This window comes from Pseudorca crassidens, chromosome 20 (assembly GCF_039906515.1).
Source record: "Pseudorca crassidens isolate mPseCra1 chromosome 20, mPseCra1.hap1, whole genome shotgun sequence".
Classification (NCBI taxonomy): Eukaryota; Metazoa; Chordata; class Mammalia; order Artiodactyla; family Delphinidae; genus Pseudorca; species Pseudorca crassidens.
Genome location: NC_090315.1, coordinates 14,574,909 through 14,602,439, shown reverse-complemented (window position 1 = coordinate 14,602,439; position 27,531 = coordinate 14,574,909). Strand labels below are relative to the sequence as shown.

Genomic DNA, 27,531 nt, shown 5'->3' with positions numbered 1-27,531 from the left:
TTCTCACGATTGGAAACATCCCACAAGGCCTTTTAGGATCGGAGCTAGGGGCAAACAAGTGCATCAGTTACAGACAAAAATCCCCCATCACGTCATGCTTAGCACCGAGTTTATTGAGCGAGCTTGTTGGCTGCGCTCAGTTGGGGAAAGGAGAGCTTTCCTTCACAGCATGCCTTGCTCCCGGGGTCCATCTCCAAGCGGGCTCAAGTGTGGAGAAAAGGAGGCTGTCGCCTGACAGGAGGCGAGCTGCCCCCGAGGCAGGAGCAGGAGGTGGGGCTGGAGGATACAGTTTGGGGGTCAGCACAGAACTGGCCTCAGAAATTCTGAAAGAAATGGCACCTGGCCCAGAGGGGAGGTGCTGATGGGCGTGGTGCTGGAGGCGGTTGCACGGGCCCCACTGCCAAATCCCAGAGACTCCCCAAAACAACAGGAAGAGTTCACTTTGAGGCTGCTGCTGGTCCCCTCAAGGACCTCTGCTCCCTGCCAGCAATCACCTTGCCCCCAAAGCACGCTGATAAGAGTCCTTGTCCACGACTGCCCGCAGCTTTCCTCTGTCTGAAATCCTGGTTTGGCCTTTGTTTTCTGACTCAGTCTGTCAACTGATATCCACACATGTGAGAAAAAAATTCGCAAGTAACGTACAGGTCTCTGAGTTACTCTCTGACACTCCCCCTGGGAAGCTGGGGAAGCAAGTGACCAGCCTGGTTGGATCCCTGGTTTCTCGAATAGCATGGGGGCCACCACGCTGAAGCAGCAGCAAGTGGGGTTCACTGGAAACATTCCGGGAACAGGCTACACGGGACCCCCACTGTCCTCGGGCATCCTCCGGCTCGTGGCTGCAGAGCCGACCTTGATTGACGATGGTGTCTGGCAGATGGCAGTCTGTCCCCGAAGGCTGGATCAGGCTGGTTAGCTAGGACAGGCGGATCCTGACCCTCACGCTGGAGTGGGTCACGAGGGCACCATAGTGCCCCACCCAGGAACGCGTGTCTCTTCCATACTGCTCAAAAGACACATAGCGGATGCCCTTGCCAAAGTTGGTAAAGACGTGGGAGACCTGTGCAGGGAAGGAGAGTGAGGGAGTGAGGCTCCATGGACTCCTCTTCCTCCGCAACCTCAACAGATGTTCCCCAACACCAAGTAGGTACCTGGCCCTGCTCCAGGCGCTGGGGATATAGCCGTGAAGAAAGCAGCCAAAAGATCGTATCCTGGCGAAGCTGAGTCTAGACTGTGACGCTGAAGACAGATGGGGGAAAGGGCGGAGGAAATACTGCAGGAGGGTGGGATTGTAAAGCAAGGGCCCCACTGAGATGACAGAGACTTGATGGGGCAGGGGAGCCAAGTGGGGATCTGGAGTGTTCCAGACAGAGGAACAGTCAGTGCAAAGGCCCTGAGGTGGCAGTGTGCCTGGAGCAGAGTGAGGGGAGAAGTAAGAGGTGGGGTCTGGGAGGTAGCGGGCAGATCGTGTGGGGCCTTTGAGATCGGCCACAGAAGGACTCTGGCTTCTGGCTTTTTTTTTTTTCTTTTGGCCACGCCACTTGGCATGTGGGATCTTGGTTCCCCTGACCAGGGATTGAACCCACGCCCCCTGCAGTGGAAGCGTGGCGTCTTAACCACTGGACTGCCAGGGAAGTCCCTGGCTTCTGGCTTTTTAATCTTCTTTAATTTTTTAAATTGAGCTAAAATCCACCTAACATAAAATGTACCATTTAAAACTGTACAATTCAGTGGTTTTTTTGTTTGTGTGTGTGTGTATATTCGTAATGTTATGCAATCATCACCACTAATTCTGGAACATTTTCATCACCCTAGGAAGAAAACCTCGAATCCCTTAGCTGTCACTTCCAATTCCTCCCTCCCCCTATCCTCTGGCAACCAGTAATCTATCTGCTTTCTGTCTCTATGGCTTTGCTTATTCTGGAAATTTCATATAAATGCAATCATACAATATGTGGCCTTTTGTGTCTGGCCTCTGTTTCACTTAGCACAGTTTCCAAGGCTCACGCATGTTCAAGTGTGAATCTGTACTTCATTCCTTTTTATAGCTGCATGATAGGATGTTGGCTTTTGCTCTGAGATGTAGCCACGGAAGGGTTACAAGCAGGTGAGATCCGTGGTCTGACTCACCTTTTTTAAAAAATAAATTTATGGGCCTCCCTGGTGGCGCAGTGGTTGAGAGTCCGCCTGCCAATGCAGGGGACACGGGTTCGTGCCCCGGTCCGGGAGGATCCCACATGCCGCGGAGCGGCTGGGCCCGTGAGCCATGGCCGCTGAGCCTGTGCGTCCGGAGCCTGTGCTCCGTAGCAGGAGAGGCCACAGCAGTGAGAGGCCTGCGTACCGCAAAAAAAATAATATAATAAAATAAAAATAAACTTATTTTATTTATTTATTACTTTTGGCTGTGTTGGGTCTTCATTGCTGCACGCGGGCTTTCTCTAGTTGCGGCGAGCGAGGGCTACTGTTTGTTGCAGTACTCGGGCTTCTCATTGCGGTGGCTTCTCTTGCTGCGGAGCATGGGCTTTAGGTGCGCGGGCTCTAGACTGCAGGCTCAGTAGTTGTGACACACGGGCTTAGTTGCTCCGCGGCATGTGGGATCTTCCCAGACCAGGGCTCGGACCTGTGTCCCCTGCATTGGCAGGTGGATTCTTAACCACTGCGCCACCAGGGAAGCCCCTGACTCACTTTTTAATAGGAGCTTTCTGGATGCTGAGTCTGTGTGTTGGGTTGGGGGTGGGTGGGAAGAGATCAGGAATGGAAACCAAAAGACCACCTAAAAGGTTACTTTGATAAGTGAGGTATGATGACCATGACAGTTTAGGCTCAGGAGCCAGCCTGGGGTTGAATCAGGCCCTGCACGCTTTAGGGTGACTTCGGGCCAGTCACCTAACCTCCCATGCCTCAGTTTCCCCAACTCTAGAATGGGGATGGAGCAAGGACTTCGGTTCACTGCTGCATTTCTAGCAACTAGAGCATAGCAGGCACACAGTAGGTGCTCAAAAATGTCTGTTGAACAACGAGGCCATTGTGCTAATGAAATGAATTAATGGGTGAAACTCTTGGGCAGGCCTGTAATAAGGGTTCAATGACTGTTAGCTGTTGTTATAGATACCCAGCAGTGCTGAGAGCAGAATTTGAGCAGGGTGAGAGGTGGGTGTGCCTTTGGGTGAGGGAAGGTAGTCTGGACCCACCTGTCGGCAGCCTCTTTCAGTCCACTGAAGGACCGGGTTGGGTGATGCCGAGAACTTGACCACTTCGTTTTCGTACATGTCCAGGAGGCGGACCCGGAGCCGGTAGATGCAGCCGCAGTTCTCCCGGGCACCCCACCTGCCGGGTGGCAGTGAGCCTTGATAGCCTCACCACCCGCTCAGGTCTCTGGGTTGGGGAGGGCGACTGAGGTCTGGCCTCCCTGCACTTTGATGAGGTTAGGCCTGGGAACCTAGGGGGAGGAGCCTAGGTGCCCCTGGGGTGGAGCCAGGGCCTGGGGGAAGAGCCTGGGTGCTCCTGGGGGCAGATTCAGGAGGCTGTGGGTCAGGTGTATATGGATGGGGGTGGGGAGGTAATGGTGTTCTGGGGAGGAACCACAACCTTGGGGAGGAGCTTGAGGGTGTAGGAATCTGGGGGTTCTGGGCTCACCAAAGTTCCGCCCCTCCCTGGCTCTGCTACTATGAGAGCATCGCTTCCCCTCTGTCAGCCTCACTATGAAGGGGGCACAGTAGCAGTGCCAGCCCGTGGGGTCGATGGGGGTGTGAAATGACTCCCTTCTGCAGAACTGCTGCCACCACAGGGGGTTCTCCACTCACCAGTCGGCCACACAGATCTCGATCTGGGAGCTGTCGAGCAGCTCCTGCCACACACCCTCCATCACCAAGTCCACAAGCTGCCTCTTGAAGCACCATCTAGGAAGGGGGGATGATAGGATGGGTGGGGGGGTAGAGAGTCCCATCATTCAAGTCAGCCCAGAAATCACCTCCTCCCAGAAGCCTCCCCTGACTACCCTGTCTAAAGCAGCCCATCAGGGTTGCTCTACCAGACAAGATGTATGACGGGCTGTGCAACCCCACTGGCCTCTCAGATCCCCTCCACCCTTCACTCTGCTGTGGACTCCAGGAGGCTGACTGTATGCAGGCCTGCCCCTAATATTTATGGGGACCAGGACATGAATACAAATGGAGGCCCACATACTAGACATCTGAGCAGAGAATTCTGGGGTCTCCTCAAGCACCAAGAGGCCCATGGTCTAAGGTTGTGTTGCCTGTATGGAAGGGTCTCCCTTACCCTCTACTTCCTGTTGGGTCAGTCAATGGGAAGCTCCAGCAGCAGATAGAAGGGAGAAGAGAGTGAAATCAGGGTATTTATTCTCCTGGCTCCCTCCCAAGGGATCATCGTGGGACTGTTGTATTTCTCAACGAAAGGGCCCTCTCCACAGTGCCCTCTCCTCCCAGCCTTCTCTGTCTTCATGTTTCGGTAATTGCTTCCTCCCCTTACCCCTGCCAGGCCTAGGGGTGGTAAAGTCCCTTCCCCCCACTGTTACTAGCCTAGAGTCCTGTAGTATCTCTTGTGTTCTGCCTGCACCTTTGTAAACAGTCCTTCTCCTCGAATTTCAATGTGCCATAATAACAGAAATAGTGATTTATCAGAAGAACTGATAAATTGACCAGAACTGAACAGAGTGCTCAAGGACAGACCTAGGTTTGTATGGGAACTTCATAAATGATAGAGGTGGCACCGCCATTCCATGGGGGAAGGGAAGGATTCTTTAGTAGATGGCGTTGGGGAAACTGGCTCAATATAAGGAGGGGGATAAAAAGAAAACTGGATCCTTACCGAACATCACATTCAAGGTGGATTAAAGATCTAAATGTAAAAGATAAAACTATGAGGTTACTAGAAGAGAGTATAAGAGAACACTGTTAGGATCTAAGGGTAGGGAAGGATTTTTTAAACAAAATTTCAAAAAACAAATTCTAAAGCAAAAAGATGAATTTGATCATATGTAAATACCAAATAACACCATGGACATAGTTAATGCAGATGGTAGAGTGGGGGATTTCTATAATGTCCAGGATGGACAAGGGACTGACAGCTAGAATATACAAGAAATTCTTGTATATCAACGAGAATAAGATATCAACCTTAATAGAAAATATGAACAGGCAACTTACAAAAGAGGGAATCCAAAAAGCTAACAAGCACATGAAGAGATGTTTAATTATTAGTAAACTGAAACATGCAAATTAAAATAACAATGAGATATCCCGTCACCCCTAATATACTGGTAACTACTAGAAAGCTAGATGCCACGAGAATGGTTGACTGTGGGGGCAGGGCACAAGGAAAATGGGTATGGGGTATGAGGATAGAGAATCAGCCAATCAAACTGTTTTTATGTCTTCACAGCATTTATCACCATCAGAAGCTCTGAAGTCAGACTACCCGGGTTCGAATCCCAGATCCACCATTTATAATAATGGTATTTGTGTCATAGGGTTATTGCCAGGATTTAAAAATTTACTGTAAAGCATCTGGCATAGAGTAAGCCCTCTAAATGTTTATTATGTTTTTGTTTTTTTTTACTGTTTATGCGTTTAATGGCTTCCCCAACCCTACATCTAAAATGCAAATGAAAAAAGAGCAGGTTCCTGATCTTTCTGAATTTTCCTTGTGTCTCTGACATGTAAAACGGTGCCTGGTACCTGGTAGGCCCTTAACAAATATTAGCTGGTTGACTGACTGAGCAAATGAATGTGCGAAGGAGAGGCTGAAAGTGGGTGAGGGTGAGGATGAGGACGGTAGGGTAGAGTCCCCCTCCCTCGCACCAGGGATCAAGGGCCACTCACTCGAAAGAAGTCACGAAGCAGGTCTGGGAAGGAGCGCCCGGCACCAGTATTAGGTTCTTTTCCACAGCCCAGCCATTCCCGCCGTGCTCCACCTCCCAGCCTCTGAAGCCCTCTGTGAGATATAAAAGGGTTGAACACCAGGAATTCGCCCGCCAGCTCGCCCCGCAGAGAACCCGCCACCACCTAGCTTGCTCCGCCCACCAGCTCCTCCCTCCCAGCAGGCTGTATTCGTGGTCCCACCTCACAACGGCGTCACTCAGCCCTGCCCATCCACTCAGCTTCTCCCCAGCCTCTCTAGGCCCCGCCCCCTGTTCTGCCTCCCTTCACTCTCAAACTACTGGGCTTCAATTCTGGCCCCGCCCCGGGCTCCTTACACCACCGCTTCCGGGCCCCTCCTCCCTTGGTCCCGCCCACTCATTCATTCCCCTCCCCACAGCCTCTCAATACGACCTTATATTTCTATGCGAGCTCCGCCCCTGCCAGCACCCAATCGGCTTCTCCCCAGGCCTCCCCGGGCTCCTCCCCCTTTAACCGCGCCCACCTAATCTACAGTTCAAGCATAGCTTCCCGGCCCAGTCCCCTGGATCCTTCTGCTCTGTCTCGCCCAGCCATCTTGGCTCGCTATACGGCCCACAGCCCCTGGCTCCTCCCACCCAGTTTCCCAAGAGCCTCGACCACGTCCCCTTGCTCCCGGCCCCGCCCCTGTCTGCTTCACCCTGGCCGCGCCCACTCACTCCACCTCGCCTGGGTCCCCAGGCCACACATCCTTTTGGTCTCTTTTTCCCCGCCCCTGCTGCTAGCCCCTGCCCCCGGCACCCACGCTCTCCGCAGGAGTTGAAGATGAGGTTGCGGCCGAGGGGCGCTCTCAGGCAGTAGCGCGCCAGGGCGCAGAGCGGGAACTCTTCCTCGTCCTCGCTGTTGGGCGGGCAGCGCTGGGCCACCGCGTAGAGAGCGCGGCCCTCCGCGCTGCGGTCGCGGGCCAGCTGCAGCAGCCACACGGTGGGCCCGTCCACCACGTCGCGCCAGGCGCGGCACACTGGGCGGCAGCGTGTCACTAACGCTCGCGGTGGCACGTGGCTCAGCACCTCCACGAGCAGCTCCGGCGGCAGCGCGTCCAAGGCTATGGGCGGGTCCGCGGGCAGCCGCCGCCGCGAAAGCCGGGCGCCCATCTCCGGCCGCCAGAGTCCTGCAGGTCGAGAGGGGTCGGCGGGTCAGAGCAGCCCGGCCTCCCTCCACCTCTCCTTCCAGGACGCAAGTCCCCTGCGACTTGACCGTGACCTCACCAGGTACACGGGCGACCGGGGGACTGTCATAACCAAGAAAATGCAGCATCTGTTTCCTACCACTTGGCTCTGGACGGGGACCGGTTTCCCCCCACCTTTCCCCCTCGAGCAACAAACCCCTGGCCTGATCACGACCCCACCAGGACTGCTAACCACGACTTCTGTCTCTGGCCGGTGCACTTGTGTCTGGCTAAGCACTTTACATATGACCATATGCACACTGAAGACCCACGAGAAAAATCCACCGAGGAGGAAACCATTCCCATCCCATCCCCCAACCTGTCCCAACTCTAGGGCCTTTGGCATCCAGGACCTGTCCTTCAGCAAAATCTATTTCTTCAATCCCTTCGCTGAAGATTCTTGTCACATTTTTGCTCTAACCAGAACCCAGCCGTCCTGTGGGCCTTCCAAGTGGGTAAATCTCCTTGCTCCCTGGTGCTGTTTCCAGAGGTTCTCCCTCCATCCTCCCCCAAATGCCGCAGCTATGAATCTCATCATCAGGGTAGATCGTTTGTCACCTTGTCATCATCATCTGCTGACCCAGATGACTACCCCTCACTTCTCCATGATTTTAGCTCCAGGCTCACAGCCACTCAAGCTGCTCTTATCAACATTCTTGGTGATTTCCGTATCCAGGATGACGATCCTTCCTTCTGCCACCAGGCCTCTCTTGTTCCCTGACCAGCTGTTCTTCTAGCCCCTCCATCCCGTGGTCGCACCTACACCTTGTCTCAGTAACCACAGCCTCTTCAGAACCTCAGTCTCAGGCTTCTCACTCCCCACGCATCACCTCCTCTCTTTCCAGCTCTCTCCCTCCAGTGCCCTAGACCTACCCCCTCCCCCCACACACACAGTCCTTCCAACCCACTATGATCTCCCATCCTTTGTCCCTACCTCTTTTTCACTGCCCCACACCCCCTCAAGTCCTCAGTCTTCCTTATCCAGCTTAAATTCCTTGGTTAATCATTTAAAACATTCTTTGCATACACCCTTGCCTCCTCTGGCTTCTTCCAACGCGTGCCCCGGTTAAATCCAGCCCTCCACCTACCTGTGCCTGTACCCGCACAGTTTAAAGCAGCTGAAGAACAACACACAACTCCACTGGCTGGTCTCACTTTAAGTTTGTGCACTTGATGCTCAAGTGTACCCACAGTGCTGCCTGGCAATCAGATTACATTTCTCTTATCCTCTTGCTCTTCCTCTCTGTAGATAACTATTTCACACCTTCTCCCCTATCCCCAACACATCACACTTCCTTCCACCTTTTCACTCTCTCTTTGCTTCTTATTTATATATTTTTTGGCCGCGCCACGCAGCATGGGGGATCTTAGTTCCCCTACCAGGGATCGAACCCATGCTCCCTGCAGTGGAAGCATGGAGTCCTAGCCACTGGACACCAGGGAATTCCCTCCTTGCTTCTTATTTTGCAGAAAAACCAAAATCGATGGGAAGTGAACATCCAGAGACCCCCACCGCCCATGTACCACTGTGCTTTCCCACCGTGACTGCGCCCACCCCAGGTCACCGTCTCACAGTTCTCCCCTCTGTCTGCTGCACCTTCAGCTTCCCCCTCTGCACTGGATCATTCCCGTCAGCTCGCAGAGTCATCTCTCATTTGAAAACAAATTAAACTCCTCTTGACTCCACCTCCCCTTCCAGCTCTGACCCCATTTCTTTGCTCCTCTTTATAGTAAATCTTCTCCAAAAAGTTGTCCCACTCACTGCCTCCATATTTTCTACTGATATTCTCTCTCAAACCTTCTCTAATCAGACTTTGCCCTCCTTCTCTACCCTGAAATGTCAAGGTCACCAATGACCCCCCCTTGGTGCTGAGGCAGTAGTCACTGTTCAATCCTCACCTTGCTTGACCTGTCAGCAGCACCTGACACAGTGAGGTGACGCTCTTCTCACTTGGCTCTGGGCCAGCATGTCTCTCTGGACCCCTCCCGTCTGCCTGTGGCTCCTAGTCGGTCTCCTCAGCTGTTCCTTCCTCCTCCCTCTGATTTCAGTGTCAGGGATCGGTCTTTTTTTAAAAAACAAATTTATTTATTTTTGACTGCGTTGGGTCTTCGTCGCTGCGCATGGGCTTTCTCTAGTTGCGGCAAGCGGGGGCTACTCGGCTACTCTTTGTTGGGGTGCATGGGCTTCTCGTTGAGGTGGCTTCTGTTGTTGCGGAGCACGGGCTCTAGGTGTGTGGGCTTCAGTAGTTGTGGCACGCGGGCTCAGTAGTTGTGGTGTGCGGGTTTAGTTGCTCTGCAGCATGTGGGATCTTCCCAGATTAGGGCTCGAACCCGTGTCCTCTGAATTGGCAGGCAGATTCTTAACCACTGCACCACCAGGGAAGTCCCAGGGATGAGTCTTTGAACCTCCTCTATTCTCCATCACCTCTCACCTGGACCATTACTGTCTCCCTGCTCCTTTCCCCAGCTGTCAGGTGTGAACACCTGAGTCAGGTCCTGTCCCTGCCCTGCTCAGAGCCCTCCTGTGGCTCCACCTCACTCAGGGTCAGGGCAAGGTCCTCAATGCAGCCCACAAGCCCCACACGATCTGTACCCATCACCTCCCTGCCCTCATCTCCCCCTCACTCACTCTGCCCCAGCCACACCGGCCTCCACACCTCAGGGCCTTTGCACAGGCTGTTTCCTCCACCTGGAACCAGAGCATTTCTTGGCTCACCTCCACATTCCCTTCAATCTTTGCTCAGATGTCAACTTCTCCATGAGACTGTCCCTGGCCACATTATTTACAATTTCAGGGCCTCATGACCATCACCTCCTCCTCCTTCACATTTTCTTACTTTATTCTTCCCTAAAGAAACCCACTTCACAGATGAGCAAACTGAGGCATAGCAAGGTGAAACACCTTTATTTAACAAGAACTCAGTGAATAGCTCAAGACCTAGTGAGAAACGCATTTCATTTCCCCATCAGGGCAGAAGAGCTTAGTGATGAAATGCTCATGCCTGGGTCCAGCCCGCCTGGGTTTGAGTCCCAGCTAAGCCTCTTGCCTCAAGGGCAAATCACTTCAACTTTTTATGCCTCAGTTTCCTCTTCTGAAAATGAGGATGTTAACCTTACCCACTTCACAGGGTTATTGTGAGGATGAAACGAATTAATATTTATTTGTAAAGCGCTTAAATAATCGCTGGTGTTTCATAAATAAAAGTGGTATTGATATAATATTAGACACTAAGTTATGTTAGTTGCTATTATCATTACACACCATAAAAGGCTGGTGAGCAACGATTCAGCTACAGTATTTTCATCTGGTGGCATTTACTGAGCCCTGACTAAACCACCCGTGCCGAGCATTTAAGCTGGATCATCGCACTGAATCCCATCACCGTGTTTTAATGTCCAAAACAATCCCTGGAGGTTGCCCTGGGTTAAGAGGCTTCAATGATCTAATGCTTGTTATACTATCTAATGCCAGTAAGTGCTCCATTCATGTCAGCGGTTACTATTTTGAAATAAATTGATTAAGGTCTTGTTAAGGATTAAGGCTCTATCAAGCCAGTGGTCCGTGGACGTGGCACAAAGCCCGATTCCCCTTCACCCCCACAACAGAGAACTGAAGTTGTGGAGACACGCTTTAGAGACTAGGGTGTGCTTTGCCCCAGGTGGTTATTAGCTGCATTAATAATTAGCTGCAATTTACAAGCGAATCCACCCGCTTGCCCGGTATGGATGTGTGCCGATCACTGGCAAACAGGGGATCCCTGGAGCTGGGGGTGGTCCCCTCACACAACGAGGGCAGCCAGACTTCACTGAGGGGCAAGGACCTTCACGTGATGTACCATACGAGCCCTGGGTATTCAAAATGCTTGTGTGTGATGCTCTCCTGAGGACCACGAGGTGCCTTGTAGCCAACGTGTCCAACACGGCTGAATGCCAACGACTGGCTGGGTCAGAATGGCACGGCGCTGCCTGCTGCTAGGGTGTTTGGGAGTGTGTGTGTGTGGGTGTGTTTGGTGGGGAGGATATTGTATTGGTTGTCACAGTGACTGGGGGATGCTACTGATATTCGGTTTCCAGGGACCTGTGATGCATGGCAGACATCTTCCCCAGATGGTTATAACAACGTATGCAAACTGATGTGCTCTTTTCCAGGAACTGGTCATTCTCCATTAAGGAGTGGTGTCCACAGCCCTCCCCTTGACATGGGCAGGCCTTTGGGATTGTTTCGCCTTTCAGAGCATTGCAGAAGTGACATTGCTAAGGGATTTCAGAGGCTGGGTCAGGAAAGAGGATACAGCCTCTGCCTGACTCTCTGGGGATGCATGCATGGGGAGCCGTGAGTCCAGTGGTGTGCTCCTAAAACGTTTAACAACTGGCTCTGTAGGGGAAAAAAAGAAAAGAGTCTGGGTTGTAACATTTGCTGATTTCTGTGGTGTGAATATACCTTCCATGGCTGACAGCAAGCTACCAACACGACGTCCCTGGACTTTGGCGTTGGAAAGACCTGTCCACAACGTGCTTCCAGGATCCGGTGCGAGCCAGCTCCAGCACACCACGACCTGAGTCACCATGTAAGTCTGGCTGCCCTGAAGTCGTCACATTGGAGATACACAGGGAGATAGACATGCTTGGGAGCCCCAGCTGTTTGGGTCTCCCCATCCAAGGTGCTACAGAGAGGAGTGAGTGAGCCCTCAGATGACCCAGTCCCAACCACTGCCTGATGGCACCTGCACTAGAGCCCCTGAGAGCTGCTTAGCTGAGCCCAGTCAATCCCCAGAGCCGCCAGAATAATAAAGGAATGGTTATTGTTTTAAGTCATTGCATCTTGAGTGGTCTGTTACGCAGCACTTGCTAAATGAAACGATGCTCAGTGACCTGTATTTCAGGGGACAGGTACCACTCACAAAGGGTGGCCAAGAGAATTCCAGTCAGCATTAAAAGTTCCATCTGGAATAGATAAAGAAGATGTGGTCCATATATACCATGGAATACTACTCAGCCATAAAAAAGAACGAAATGATGTCATTTGCAGCAACATGGACGGACCTGGAGCTTATCATACGAAGTGAAGCACATCAGAAAAAGACAAATACCATATGATATCATTTATATGTGGAACTAAAATACGACACAAATGAACTTATCTGTGAAACACAAACAGACTCACAGACATAGAGAACAGACTTGTGGTTGGTTGCCAAGAGGGAGGGGGTGAGGGAGGGATGGACTGAGAGTTTGGGATTAGCAGATGCAAACTATTATAAATATTATAGAATGAATTAACCACAAGGTCCTACTGTATAGCACAGGGAACTATATTCAATATCCTGTGATAAACCATAATGGAAAAGAATATGAAAATGAATGTATATGTGTATAACTGAGTCACTTTGCTGTACAGCAGAAATTAACACAACATTGTAAATCAACTCTACTTCAATAAGTTAAAAAAAAAGTTCCATCTGGGCAGAGGAACTGCCTTTAGAAACATTTAGAAAGGTTTTTTTTTCTTCTTGTTTTTTTTTTTGGTTTTTTTTTTTTGCGGTATGCGGGCCTGTCTCTGTTACGGCCTCTCCCGTTGCGGAGCACAGGCTCCGGACGCGCAGGCTCAGCGGCCATGGCTCACGGGCCCAGCCGCTCTGCGGCATGTGGGATCTTCCCGGACCGCGGCATGAACCCGTGTCCCCTGCATCGGCAGGCGGACTCCCAACCACTGCGCCACCAGGGAAGGCCTCTTCTTGTTTCTTGATCTGAGGGCTGGTTACATGTGCGTTCGTTTGTAAAAATTCATCAGGCTGTACAGTTTGTGTACTTTCTAGAAAAGGTTTACTAGAAACGATAACAACAATAAAAACAGAGATGGTAGTCCATGGAAAGGAACCAAGGGATGTCCAAAAAGCTCTCCCCACTGTTATCAAACAAAAGATAGGATTATTATTATTACTATTATTTTAAAATATGGAACGCTTCACAGATTTGCTTGTCATCCTGGTGCAGGGGCCAGGCTAATCTTCTCTCTATTGTTCCAATTTTAGTATATGTGCTGCCAAAGTGAGCACGATAGGATTATTTTTAAATTAAGGACCCCATGAGAGTATTAAGAGGTAGCTTCTCTCTCTCCTCAGTGGTTCCTCCAATCAAGTAGGGCCTTTTTATAGTGATGGAAAATTTTGCACAAAAATACCTCCGTGACTCAGTGGTGATACCATTGCCATGGTTTGGTGGCATATACTTATAATAACCATTATTTATGATTATTTTTTATGGCTCTAGGGACTGACTGGGCTCAGCCAATCAGTTCTCAGCGGCTCTCATGCAGTGGTCCTCAGGCAGGGGCTGGTGCTGGGTCACCTGAAGGCTCATCACTCTGTCGAGCACCAGAGGTGGGGACTCAAACAGCTGGGGGCTCCCCAGCATTTCTCCGTCTCCACGTGGTCTCCTGCTAGCACATACTTTTCCCTGAGTAGCCACTGTTTTTTTTTTTTTTAATGCTTTTTGCCACATAAAAGTAAACACTTCATCTTCTTTGTTGTTGTACAAATCACGATGATGGAATTGTCCTTCTCTCTCTCTTTTTATTTGGCCGTGCGGCGCAGCATGTGGGATCTTAGTTCCCCTACCAGGGATCAAACCCTGGTACGTTTTGGTATTTGAAATATCATGTCGTTAACTTTTGTTTTATGAATTTGGAAGACTGAACAGTTACTGTGAATAGTAATATTTCAGTATCGGTCTAAAAAAATACATGGGTATGGTCCTTGTCTCCCTTTCTTAGGAGTCAGTGTTTATCCACTGTATAATTATTTCAGCTTTGGGAATTTCCTGGCAGTCCAGTGTTAGGACTCGGAGCTCTCACTGCCGAGGGCGTGGGTTCCATTCCAGATCAGGGAACTAAGATCCCACAAGCTGTGCAGCGTGGCAAAAAATAAAAATAAAAAAATTTTAAAAATCAGCTTTTCTGTATGCTTGAATTCGCTTTTCTGTATCATTGAATTTTTTCAGAATATAATCAAGGGGGTAGAAAAGACCCAACTGCCAAAGATTCAGTGTCCGGGCTTCCCTGGCGGCACAGTGGTTAAGAATCCGCCTGTCAGCGTAGGGGACACAGGTTCGAACCCTGGTCCAGGAAGATCCCACATGACTCGGATGCCACAACTACTGAGGCTGCGCTCTAGAGCCCATGAGCCACAACTACCGAGCCCGCATGCCACAACTGCTGAAGCCCGCATGCCTAGAGGCCATGCTCTGCAACAAGAGAAGCCACTGCAATGAGAAGCCCGCGCACCGCAACGAGGAGTAGCCCCCACTCGCCGCAACTAGAGAAAGCCCACACGCAGCAACGAAGACCCAATGCAGCCAAAAATAAAATAAATAAGTTTAAAAAAACAAGATTCAGTGTCTGTAAAGCCTATTAGGACCCTCTGCCGAGGGCAGGGAGCAACTGAAGGTTTCCAGGATCCTGGGCTGCTGCTCCCAGCAGGATAGCTGATGGTCAGGAGCTCCCACTATGGAGGCAGACGATCAACGTTCAAATCCTGGTTCTGCCTCTTCTTGGGCAGGCCATCACTTAGGCATGTTGCTGGCCTCTGAGCCTCAGTTTTCTCGTCTGTAACATGGGGATAACTATTGTTCTACCTCAAATGATGGATGTGAGCAGTGAAGGACAAATATCCCTAAGCCATACCTGGGACTCAAGGAATAACTCTCAATGGTCATAAAAGAGCTGTAGGCTTTCGCTCTTTGGATGAGGATTTGATAATCTGAAAGAAGTAGGAACCTAGTGAGATGCTCTCTGTGGATCCCCCTTGGGGAGAAGGGAAATGGGAGAGGGGGTGGGCACACATCTACCTCATCACCCTTTCAAAACTCTGCCAACTACCCAGGGCACCCATGTTGAACTTGAATTCCTCAGGGAGAATGCATGAGCAAACCACCAAGCCAAAGCCAGAAACTACTTCCAATAACACCCCATGGAGAGATATGCACCTGCATAAGCTGGGGAATCTTGGTGGTGGGTTTTGTGGTGCATTTCCGCTGTGTGTGTACACGTACATGTTCCATTTATATTTGCACACAGGGAGCCCTGTTTCCCAGAATGGGTACCTTTTTAAAAAAATTACCTTCATGGATGTATAAATTACGTCCAATAAGATGCACACATTTCAAGTGTACAATTTGTGTTCTAACAACTGCGTACAACTGTACAACCATGCCCACAGCCAAGATGTGGGACATTTCTTTCACTCTAAAAGGTTTACCCCTTCCCAGTTAAGCCCCACCTCCATCCCCGCCACTAATCTGCTTTCTGTCACTATAAATTCGAGTTTTCTCTTCTAGAATTTCATATAAATGGAATCATATGGTGTGCCAGTTATTAATTTACTTCCTCACAGCTCCAAGTTGAGAAATTGGAATCTGGGCGTGTAAATCTTTTCCCTTTGCCGGCTGACATGTTAAATATTTCCAGTAGAGGGAGCCAGAGAGGCATTGCAGGAGGAAGTAGTGTTAGATTCTTCTGCACAGCAAAGTGAATATGCATACATATATCTCCGTACCCCCTCCCTCTTGAGCCTCCCTCCCACCCTCCCTATCCCACCCCTCTAGACGGTCGCAAAGCACCAAACTGATCTCCCTGTGCTATGCGGCTGCTTCCCACTAGCTATTTTACATTTGGTAGTGTATATATGTCCATGCCACTCTCTCACTTCGTCCCAGCTTCCCCCTCCCCCCACCCCGTGTCCTCAAGTCCATTTTCTATGTCTGCGTACTTATTCCTGCCCTGCCACTAGGTTCATCAGTACCATTTTTTTTTTTTTTTTAGATTCCATATATATGTGTTATTTGCAGTAAGGTGGATGGACCTAGAGTCTGTGATACAGAGGAAGGGGTTTTGCTTCCCACTTCCAGACTGCCGGGATAGGCAGCTTCTCCTGCCCCATTCCCAGGCGTACATGCATGCTTCTCCGGCGTCTGGCAGTCAGCAGCAACCTTCAGCCAGCACCCTCCCCTGGCACCCACCTCAGCTGGTTTCCTAGCTGAGTGCCGCTGGTGAGATACTTCCTTGGGAACTGCTCTCCCTGGCATCCTAGAGGACTGACTACTGACAAGTACCAGAGGGTGGATTTCCAGCAAGTTCTACAGGTGCAGCACCAAAGGGATTCTTTTGCCCTTTAGTGAGCCATCTCCAAGTGTTCTCCAAAAACAGGAGGGATTCTGGGGCTGCCACGGACGGCCTGGGACTGGCATCCTTCTCAAGCGCTCTGTCTCAGATCTTAGGGGTAGAGGCTGCTCCTTGTAGTTGCTATTTCTATATTCTTTAGCGTTCTCTTATTTCTTAGCAGCGAGTCCCTCTAACTCTAATCCTCTGCTATAATCAATAATTCTGTATATTAAACATTCTCCCTTCAAATTCCTGTGTGGTTCCAGTCTCCTGACTGGACCCTGACTGATAACTATAGAATGTGCCCCTGTGTCTTCTTTCCTTCAGCATCACGTTCTGTGATTCAGCCACATCGTTGCATGTATCCATCAGTAGTAGTTCACTCCCTTTTATCGCGGAGTAGTATTCCATTGAACAGGTTAAACCACGACCTGTTTACCCACCCAGCATGATGGACATTTGGGTTGTTTCCAACTTGAGGCTATTATGAATAGAGCTTCTATGAACATGCACACACAAGTGTTTGTGTGCACATATGTTTTCATTTCTCATGAGTAACTACGTAGGAGTGGAATTCTTGGATCACATGGTAAGTGTGTATTTCACTTTACAAGACACGCCCGATCGTTTGTTTCAGCATGATTGTGCCATTGGCGATCCCATCAACCATGTATGAGAGTTGCAGCTGTCAGCACCTCGTATTGTGAATCTTTTCAGTTTTAGACAGAACGGCTTCCTTTTGATGCCCCGGGGAGATTTTCCTCTACCTGACATCCTCATTTATTAATTTTTTTTTTTTTTTTTTTTGGCTGCCCCTTGCGGCTTGTAGGATCTTAGTTCCCCGACCAAGGACCGAACCCGCGCCCTCAGGATTGGAAGTGTGCAGTCCTGGACTGCCAGGGAATTCTCTCCCTTATTAATTTTAACTCTTGACTCTGAACTGTGGTGCCAGTGTTGTTTCTAACCTGTGACAAATGGTTACAGAAAAACCATCAATAAAACAAGATTGAAAATTCTTTGCTTTTGGGAATTATTTGCATGTACAGAGATTTGGTGTGTATTCTCCTTTAAGAAGGCAGACTGAGCTATTGATAATCAGAGCCTCTACTGGCCTGGAAGAGTTTTTAGGTAGATTTTTAAAAAAACGGTACCCTTTCTGGGTGAATGCAAGCCTGGGGTAGCAGGGCCTGGTGATCAGAGCAAGGGCTGCGTTCAAGCCCCCGGCTGGCCTCATAATAATAATAGCTGGTTCTGTGCTAGAGGCTCTCAAAACAGAATCCCAGGAATCCCAAGTTCAAATGCCTACAAGAGACAGGCAGTATCCAAAGTGAGACCAACTGGGTGGAAGCAAACCGGAGAGAAGAGCCCAGCCTGGAGGCTGTGCCAGTGTTCACTGGGGCTGATTTATTGCCCAGTAGGAAGGTGGGCCCAGTTCGGCTACATTTTCCAGTTTGTCAAGTGGTTGGAAATCCCTGTTTTTATGTGAAATCACCCAATTTTTAAATGCTAGCAGTGCCTTTAAAGAAAAAAATAAAGAACAGCGTGGGCCAGGTGAGGCAGATCTGCAGCCCCAGGAACTGATTGTGGGTAGCCTTTTGTGGCTTCTGTATTATCCCAGTTGATCTTCACACCATGAGGAAACTGAGGCCCAGAGAGGTGAAATGAGGCACAAAAGGTCACACAGCAGTCAGAAGTGGAGTGGCGATGGGAATCTGGGCAGTCTGATCTCCCTCTCAAAGGGCATCCTCCCTATGTACAGCAAAGAAGTTAAAAAGCAAAGTGAACAGGAGGGAGACCATCACCAAGAAAGAAATGTTGATAAATTTCTGCAAGACAGAAAGCAGAAAGAAGTGTAGGGGCTAGGAAAGAACTCAAGGTGGGGACAATGGAGCCTCAAGGACCCCCAGAGGCTCTGGACTCAGAGTTGAGGATCCAGAGGGGCCCAGGCTGTGGTAGAAGTGCAGGTCAGGAGTCGAGAGGGCAGAGGGAGGACAGAGGTTAGTCCATCTCTGAAGAACTGTGCCTGTTGGTTCCCTGTTCCCTCATCTTCCTCCCCCATGCTTTGCCACACAGATCTCAAGCTGCCCAGCATTCACATACAGGAAAAACAAAACAATACTGGACGACTGTTCTTTGAAAACATTGCATGAAGCATCCAGGAAGAGCCCAGGCTGCTGGTGCTCCTGAGGATAGCCTTCCCCACTCTGGCATCTGGGAGTGAGCTCCCAGCAGCCTGGTTTCCCCCAAGTTATCACTGACAAGTGCTGCCTCCAAACACAGGGTTCTCAGTCATACCTTCAGCTGGACAAAGAGGCCAGTGGGAAAGCAGGACCATATTTACGAAAGCCCCAAATTTCATATCAGTTACTTAAATAAGTCACCCAGCCCCTTGTTCGTTTGAAAATGTGATTGGACAAGCAGGGATCACCAGATGCTTAAAGAAAACCAGCAGCCTGAAAAAGAACCAGTAAGATAAACTGCAGGGCTTCCCTGGTGGCGCAGTGGTTAAGAATCCGCCTGCCAATGCAGCAGACACGGGTTGAAGCCCTGGTTCCTGAAGATGCCGCGGAGCAACTAAGCCCGTGCGCCACAACTACTGAGCCTGCAAGCCACAACTATTGAGCCCGTGTGCCACAACTACTGAAGCTTGCACGCCTAGAGCCCATGCTGCACAACAAGAGAAGCCACCGCAATGAGAGGTCCATACGCCGCAACGAAGAGTAGCCCCTGCTCACCGCAACTAGAGAAAGCCGCGCACAGCAACAAAGACCCAATGCAGCCAAAAATAAATAATAAATTAATTAATTAATTTAAAAAAAAGATAAACATGCAGAGCAAAAGTGAACTGACCCCAGAGGTAACAGAGACAGTTCAGAGGGCCAAAAGAATGTAAAGGAAAAGAAAAACCCTAATTCGTACACTCAGGGCCGGCTTCAGGCTTCATGGGTGTGTGACCTTTGGAGTTGTACTTAGAAGGGCTCCATGCCTGTTTAATGGTCTGCTACTGCCAACCTGAAATTCTTAATCGTTTTTGAACAAGGGGCCCACATTTTCATTTTGTACTGGGCCCTGCAAATTATGTAGCTGGTCCTGAGTACGCGTAGATTTGAGAAGAAATTCAAAGCAAAACAAGAACAGGATACTAAAAAAGGAAGAATGTCTTTTTTAAAAAAAAAAGGAAGACTGTCGTCAAGAAGAAAAAAAGAATTCCAAGAAATAGATGGGATGAGTTAAAAACAGGAAAATCCTTCTCTCGAAAGAGAAAAAGTAAAGCTATTTAAAAGAACTGCAGGAAAAACAAAAAATTGTTTAAGAAAGTCATGGCACAAATATGATATACACTAAACCATATCCATGTTATATCCATTTGATAACGTACAAGAAAAAGGAATCCATTTGACCTGGAGGCTAGGGGCATTCTCCTTATACTAGCTCTGTTTATTGGTTTTCATGGGGAAAATATTGTTTTTGTTTTATTGAGATATAATTAATATTGTGTAAATTTAAGATGTACAGCCTGTTTTTTGTTTTTTTTTTTTTTTTTTTGGCCGCAGCACGTGGCTTGTGGGATCTTAGTTCCCTGACCAGGGATCGAACCTGGACCCCGGCAGTGGAAGCAAGGAGTCCTAACCACTAGACAGCCAGGGAACTCTCCAGCCTGTTGATTTGATACATTTATATATTGCAATATGATTATTTATTAGCAATGCCTTTATCACTTCACATAATTATTTCCTTTTTTTGGTGAGAACATTTAAGATCTGGTCTCTTAACATAAAGATTGTCTTTTCAAAAAAAGACAATCTTTTGGATTGTGCTAGGAAATCTACATGCAAAAGGATGAATTTAGGCCTTTACCTCACACCATACACAAACATCAACTCAAAATGAATCAGAGACCTAAATGTAAGAGTTAAAACTATAACATTTTTAGAAGAAAACAGGAGAAAAATCTCATGATCTTGGGTTAGGCAAAGATTTCTTAGATACAATACCAAAAGTATGATTCATAAAAGAAAAAATGGATTAATTAAACACCATCAAAATTTTAAACTTTTGTACTTCAAAAGACATCATTAAGAAAATGAAAAGACAAGTTATAGATTAACAGAAAATATTTGCATACCATATATTTGATAAAGGACTTGTATCTAGAATATATAAAGAACACTTAAAATTCAATAATAAGACAATCCAATTTAAAAATTGATGAAAGGGGCTTCCCTGGTGGCGCGGTGGTTGAGAGTCCACCTGCCGATGCAGGGGACGCGGGTTCGTGCCCCGGTCTGGGAAGATCCCACATGCCGCCCAGCGGCTGGGCCCGTGAGCCGCGGCAGCTGAGCCTGCGCGTCCAGAGCCTGTGCTCCGCAACGGGAGAGGCCACAGCAGTGAGAGGCCCGCGTACCGCAAAAAAAAAAAAATTGATGAAAGATTTGAATACACATTTCACTGAAGAAGATATACAAATGACTAATAAGCACGTGAGAAGATGCTCAACATCATTAGTCATTAAGGAAATGCAATTTGAAATCACAATGTGATGCCACTTCATGCCCACCAGAATGGCTATTGTCCAAAAGATTGGCAAAGGACAGGGAGAAACTGGAACCCTCACACACTGCTGGTGGGAATGTAAAATGGTACAGCCTCTTTGGAAAACAGTTTATCTAAAAGTTGAACATTAAAAAAAAGAAAAAGTTAAACATAAACTTACCATGAAACCCAGCAATTCTACTATTAGGCTATCTACCCAAGAGAAATGAAAACACATGTCCACGCAAAGACTTGACTGCAAAAGTGCATAGCAACATTATATCTTCGGAAACGATCCAAATGTCCATCGACTGGTGAATGGATAAACAAAATGTGGTATAGTCATACAGTGGAATACTGTTCAACAATAAAGGAATGAAGTACTGGTACATGCTACAATATGAGAATGAACCCCCAAACAGTATGCTAAGTGAAATCACCAGACACAAAAGATCACATATCATATGATGGATTCATATGAAATGTCCGGAAAAGACATACAGAAAGATTAGTAGTTGCCTGGGACTGGACATGGGAACAGGAAGTGATCACAGATAGGCACAAGGGATATTTTGGAGGTGATAGAAATGCTCTAAAACTGTGGCGATGGCTGCAAAACTCTGTAAATTCACTAAATCACTGAATTGTACACTTAAAAGGGCTGAATTTTATGGTAAGTAAATTGCACTTCAATAAAGCTGTCCAAGAAAAAAAAAAAAACCCCAACCCAGCAAACTTTACAGTTAAAGCATGTAAGACTTAAATAGTGTAACAGAACAGACTGTAGAAGTAATCAACCTTGACAGTGTGAAAGCAAGTGTACAACTGACAAAAGATGGGAAAGGAAAAGGTGGGAGGAGGGGAAGCCAAGACGCTTCTCTCACTCACTCAGTATCATGGGAATCAAAAGTTGCCAGAATAAGAAATACAAGTGAAGCATAAAATTTAAAGTTACAAAGGTAAATAAGAAATGATCTTTTAAAAAGTACAATTATTAAAAATTAGTGGAGCGAATACACAGTGAGCTAAACACCATCTTTCATAGCAGACAGTAATAGACCATACTGAATTTCCCTATTTCTCTGTCATTTTCACTGTCATCACCCTCTCAGTTATTCAGCTGCTTTCTGGGCCACAGCATGGGTGAAATGGGAGGCAAAGTTACTTCTGATTTTGATATATTCTAGTTTAAATGTCATGAACATCATGCGTATTAAAATCAATCAACCAACCAGCCAACTAGTGCAATGTCACCATAATTTACTTAAAATGCCACTAGTGAGAACTCCCATACACACCTGACGAGAGTAAAAATTGGTGGAACCACTTTGGAAACTAGTTGGGTATTTTTAATTTTATTTATTTATTTATTTATTATGTGGCCGCACCACAGGGCATGTGGGATCTTAGTTCCCCATCAGGGATTGAACCCGCCGCGCCTGCAGTGGAAGTGCGGAGTCTTAATCACTGGACCGCCAGGGAATTCCCTAGTTGGACATTTTTAATTTATTTATTTTTGGCTGCATTGGGTATTTGTTGCTGCATGCGGGATTTCTCTAGTTGCGGTGAGCGGGGGCTACTCTTTGTTGCGGTGCACTGGCTTCTCATTGTGGTGGCTTTTGTTTGTTGCGGAGCACGGGCTCTAGGCGCACGGGCTTCAGTAGTTGCAGCACGTGGGCTCAGGAGTTGTGGCTTGTGGGCTCTAGAGCACAGGCTCAGTCGTTGTGGCGCATGGGCTTAGTTGCTCCACGGCATGTGGGATCTTCCTGGACCAGGGCTCGAACCCGTGTCCCCTGCATTGGCAGGCGGATTCTTAACCACTGCGCCACCAGGGAAGTCCCAAGGCATTTTTTTTTTTTTTTTGTGGTACACGGGCCTCTCGCTGTTGTGGCCTCTCCCGTTGCAGAGCACAGGCCCCGGACGCGCAGGCTCAGCGGCCATGGCTCACGGGCCTAGCCGCTCCGCAGCATGTGGGATCCTCCCGGAATGGGGCACAAACCCGTGTCCCCTGCATTGGCAGGTGGACTCTCAACCACTGCGCCACCAAGGAAGCCCCCCAAGGCATTTTTTACTTAAGTTAGAAATGTGCCTTCTCCATGACCCAGCAATTCGACCCCAGAGCCAGGAAACACATACTAGGATATTCACGACAGCATTGCCCCTAACAGCTTCAGCCTGGAAATGACCCAGGTGCCCATCCGCTGTAAGGTGTATAGACAAATTAAGGCAGTCACAGAATGGGATACTAAGTAGCAATAAAAAAGTGTTAACGACAAGTAAACACAACAACACAAATGGACCTCAAAAGCATAATTTTGGGTGAAGTTGCCAGACACAACAAGTCACCCAGAGTGCGAGTCCCAGGACAACCAGACAGCTGGGTGGCCTGGGGCAGTCCTGTCTACACCTAGTGTCCCAGGGTAATTAGGGTCATTGTTAATAGTGACCCCTATCACTTCCAAAATTCCCTGGTTTAGATGATAAATTGTATACTCACACTAGTGGTTCTACTCTTAGAAAGTTTACAAACAAGCTAAACTAATCAATACTACTCATGGATGTACACACATATTAAAAGGTACTAACACCATATTAAAAAAACCAAGCAGGGAGACGAGCATTATAAAAGTCGGGACGCTGGTTCCCTCCGCGGGGATGGAAAGGGCTACTAACCAGAGGAGCATCTGGGGGCTGGTAATGTTCTCCTTGTTGACCTGGGTGCTGGTTATAGACTTTATAATTATTTGTTAAACTGTACATGTATATTTTATGTACTTTTCTGTATGGGTGTTATATTTCGCCATTTAACAATTATTAGTGCTATCAGTGAACACCATGATTATTTAAGTCAAAGAAGGAAACAGTCGCACTGCATCTGAGTGCAAATAATAGTTCATATTTGTCGATGCTTTCTTTGTGTAAGGCATCCTGAGAAATTCTTTACGTGCATCATCTCATTCCCTGGAGGCAGCACTGACATTTCTGGGGCATCACAGGGCTAGCCGGGGACATTGGTTTTGGGAACTGCTGGTGACAGCCTGCAGAGGAGGTGGCACTGGGGAGAGGTGAAATGTTGCCAGTTCCACATTCAGTCAGCCCCGGGTTCGCCCCAGCCCTAATTCAAACTTCTTCGTGAATTTGGGCATGTGGCTTTCCCTCTCTAAGCGTAGATTTCCCCTCTGGAAAGTGGGAAATGTGCAGGTCCACATCTCCCGTCCACAATCCCTAAATCCAAAAGCTCTGCAAACTAAGTCTTTCACAGACCCATTTGGTGGCAGAGCTGCCTGGAACTGATGGAAGGTTTTATTTATGGTATGAACTTGCATTTCACTGAAGAAATGTCCGTGTGTTCGATTACTCTCCAGCCCCACTAGGAATCTTATCTAAGGTACAGGATGGTTCCTATGGCTTGCCTCATAGTCACTTCCCAAACGCATTGGGCCTCAAAAGTTTTGGCTAAGACACTGTGGACTTGTAGTAACTCTCACTTCTCATGGTGATGGGGAAATTCAGTGAGATCAAGGCCTGGCCCTCGACAAGTGTTAGCTGCCATTGTGAACGCTGTGACGACGATTAGCACTTAAGTCCATCTATGGGACTGGAGTCTGTGGCTGCACCTCCTTATGTCAGAATCATGCAGCCATTAAAGCCATGACTGGAGGAATGTGGGCTAAGGGGATCCTTAGGGGGTAACGAAGCACAGCAGGACATGAAACTGCAGCAACGGCAAGGTCAGAGCCATTCAGTGAATTTTAAAATGGCAAGAGAAAATGCCAAGGTTGGGACTTCCCTGGTGGCGCAGTGGTTAAGAATCCGCCTGCCAATGCAGGGGACATGGGTTCGAGCCCTGGTCCGGGAAGATCCCACATCCACAGAGCAAATAAGCCCGTGCGCCACAACTACTGAGCCTGAGCTCTAGAGCCCGCGAGCTACAACTACCGAAGCCCACGTGCCTAGAGCCCATGCTCTGAAACAAGAGAAGCCACTGCAATAAGAAGCCCGCACACCGCAATGAAGAGTAGCGCCCACTCGCCACTAGAGAAAGCCCGTGTGCAGCAGTGAAGACCCAATGCAGCCAAAAATAAATAAATTAAATTTAAAAAAAAAGAAAATGGCAAGTTCAAAATCTATCTCCAGAAAAGAAAAGGAGTAGAAGGAAGGGCTCAAGAGCAGTGATGATGTTATGAGTAGTTATTCCCAGGTGAGCAGACCATGGTAGTTAAGAAAAATCCTTCACAAAATACTAACAGCTAATGTTAACTGCACTCTAACTGCTCTAGGCATGTGGAAAGTGCTTTACAAGATCTCACAGAAGGCCCCACAACAACCCCATGAGGCAGGCGCTATTTTTCAGCTGGGGAAACTGAGGCTTGGAGGAGGGAAGCAACCGACCCAAGGTCGCCTGACAGGCAAGCAGGTCGGGGATTTGAAACTCAGTGTGGAGGACTCCAGGGTTTGTGCCACTGTGCACGTCTTCATCTCTGAGTTTCTATACTGTCTTACTTTATTTACATCAAATTTTACCATAAAAATGTCACCGTACAGAAAAGTTGAAAAAAATAGTTAAAACGAATATCTCAATGTGCTCCATATTTTGCCATATTGGCTTTCTCTCCCTCCCTCTCTTTTGATTAACCTTTTTCTTTTTTTTGATGGTCTTGAACCACGTGGCATTTTATTTGAATTGCATTTTACATTTTCTGTCTTGGTATGTTGTGACTCCAGAGGACTAGCTACTGTTGCCAAGGCAAGATGACTTTGGGTAACTTCAGGGATCCACAGGGGTTTTTGTTTGTTTTTTAAATTATTTTTTATTGGAGTATAGTTGATTTACAATGTCTCTTTTGATGAACTATTAAACATGCATCTTCTAAGAAAGAATAAGGACCCTCTATAAGTCTATACTAACATTTAATCCACTAAGAGAAATCCATTCTACCATCTAATCTTCACTCCATGAACACTTTTTCCCGTTGTCCCAAGGTCTTCTGGAGCTGTATCTTCCTAACAAAGATGGGGCTCACACACTGCTGGGGGTGCTCATGTCTCTCTAATCTCTTTTAATCTAAAACACTGCCCCTGCCTTTTCCATTTTTCTTAAAGAGATTATATTTCTTTTATCATAGGAAAAAACTAAGGCAGATTTTTCTATTTGATTTGTGAATCATATGTATAACTTGACTGGATTGAAAAATTAGCATTTAAATAAATATAAATACTTTATTAAAAATATTTTAGGGGCTTCCCTGGTGGCACAGTGGTTAAGACTCCACGCTCCCAATGCAGGGGGCCGGGTTCGATCCCTGGTCAGGGAACTAGATCCCACATGCATGCCTCAACTAAGAGTTCGCGTGCCACAACTAAGGAGCTCGCGTGCCACAACTAAGGAGCTTGCAAGCCACAACTAGGACCCAGTGCAACCAAACAAATAAATTAAAAATATGTGTATTTTTTAAAGTAGATTCCTCAGTCAGGCCATACAAAAATGGGAGTCAACAGATTATATACATATATATATATAACAAATATATATATAGTTATATATAGATATATTTAACGGAACAAGAAAACAAAAGTTGACAAAACTTATTTCATGTTACAAAAGTGCCAATAGAGAAACTAAAAGGAATGTCATGATTATTTAGGAAGGAGGGAAACCGTGGAGATGATTGATAAACTAAGAAATAACAATGGAAGAATCTGCTTTAAAAATTTGGAAGTAACTACCAGAGTAATAAAAAGCAGAGAAAGGTTTAAAACCATGCACCACGGATCACAAGTTACTTTTGCCATTTCTGAAAAGTAATTTAATTACAAAGTTTTAAAACTGGCTGCGGGGGAGGGTGCGCTGTTTAAACGATTGCTATTTCATGCAAAGCTTTGTCCCGTTTGTCTTTTGTTCTTGTGTTACTGGGACATTTAAAAAATTGTTATTATTTATTTTAAAAGTAGGTTGGTAATATTGTAAATTTGAATATTGGTAATATTCAAAATAAGGGGTAAACAGCTGCTGTCTAAAGTTGAAGGATCAAGATACGGAGTGTTAACAAATATTACTGAACACTGCAAAGTTTAACTTAGAACAAAATTTAAATTGGGTGGAGCGGCCGCAGCTAAAAACATACTGTGCCCAAGTTGCTAAATCGAGAAACGGCGCTCTAAGATCTTCTGATTCACAGATTTTTCCGCCAGTCAGAGGAAACAAAAACCAGAATTGGTAAAAAGTGGTCTGGCCTTTCACCAGCTGCTGCGAACACGTGTTGGTCGGGTACGTTTCGGAGGGGGATTTATTTAATGGTGGCCTCCGCGGGCCAGCAGCCGAGCGGAGAGGCGAGGACTTTAGAGGATTGCTTTTAGCAAAGCCCTTTCCGAACGATCTGGGGCTTTCAAACGTGCGATTGTGTAACTCTGGACTTAAAGGGGCAGAAGCTGGCTGGGGCAGGCCGGGAAGGGGCACTAGGGCGCAGGACTCTCGGGACACGCCCCTCCGGGCAGGGCCTGGGGCGGAAATCCTTCCCGGGGCGCCTCAGCCACGAGTGGGGACGGGACACCGGTCCCGACCTGGGTCCCTACCTGTCCCGGCGCTCACCTGGCGGCCTGCTCGGAGGCGGCGGCGGGCTAGGATCCCCTTCCCCACCCTGCTCTGAGAGGCAGTCGGGGGGCTCCCCGGGAACGGCCGCGCCCAGGGAGCCCCGGGACCCGCGCTCTGGGCAGTCGGTCCTCTCCGGGGCGGACGGCTGTGAGATCCCGCGGGCGGGCGG

General features: G+C 48.0%; 2 protein-coding genes and 1 non-coding gene across 12 annotated transcripts in view; all 3 read right to left on the bottom strand.

Annotated features, from left to right (window-relative positions):
• Positions 1–92: 92 nt before the first annotated feature.
• LOC137214993 (F-box only protein 17) lies at positions 93–27,493 on the bottom strand. Of its 10 annotated transcripts, none has more exons than XM_067719468.1 (9): positions 27,360–27,493; positions 6,658–7,023; positions 5,838–5,949; positions 4,825–4,884; positions 4,276–4,308; positions 3,801–3,896; positions 3,189–3,324; positions 1,149–1,236; positions 93–1,057 (listed from the first exon to the last, which is right to left on the bottom strand). In XM_067719468.1, exons 2-9 carry the CDS (start codon positions 7,004–7,006, stop codon positions 1,005–1,007), a joined length of 927 nt encoding a protein of 308 aa, XP_067575569.1. In that variant the 5' UTR covers positions 7,007–7,023; positions 27,360–27,493; the 3' UTR covers positions 93–1,004. The 10 variants fall into 10 exon arrangements, with proteins under 10 accessions (XP_067575569.1, XP_067575565.1, XP_067575568.1 ...); XM_067719464.1 differs by having other exon boundaries at positions 1,149–1,270; positions 4,825–4,854; XM_067719467.1 differs by lacking the exon at positions 1,149–1,236.
• Positions 13,030–13,136, bottom strand: LOC137215806 (U6 spliceosomal RNA). The gene has a single exon (XR_010939439.1). It is a non-coding gene; the product is annotated as a U6 spliceosomal RNA (small nuclear RNA).
• Positions 23,769–27,531, bottom strand: part of LOC137215509 (F-box only protein 27-like) — a 32,490-nt gene continuing 28,727 nt past the window's right edge. The window contains exons 5-6 of the mRNA XM_067720788.1: positions 27,344–27,531; positions 23,769–23,808 (exon numbers count right to left, since the gene is read on the bottom strand). Of these exons, the coding sequence (XP_067576889.1) occupies positions 23,769–23,808; positions 27,344–27,531 (228 nt within the window). The remainder of the gene's footprint in view (positions 23,809–27,343) is intronic.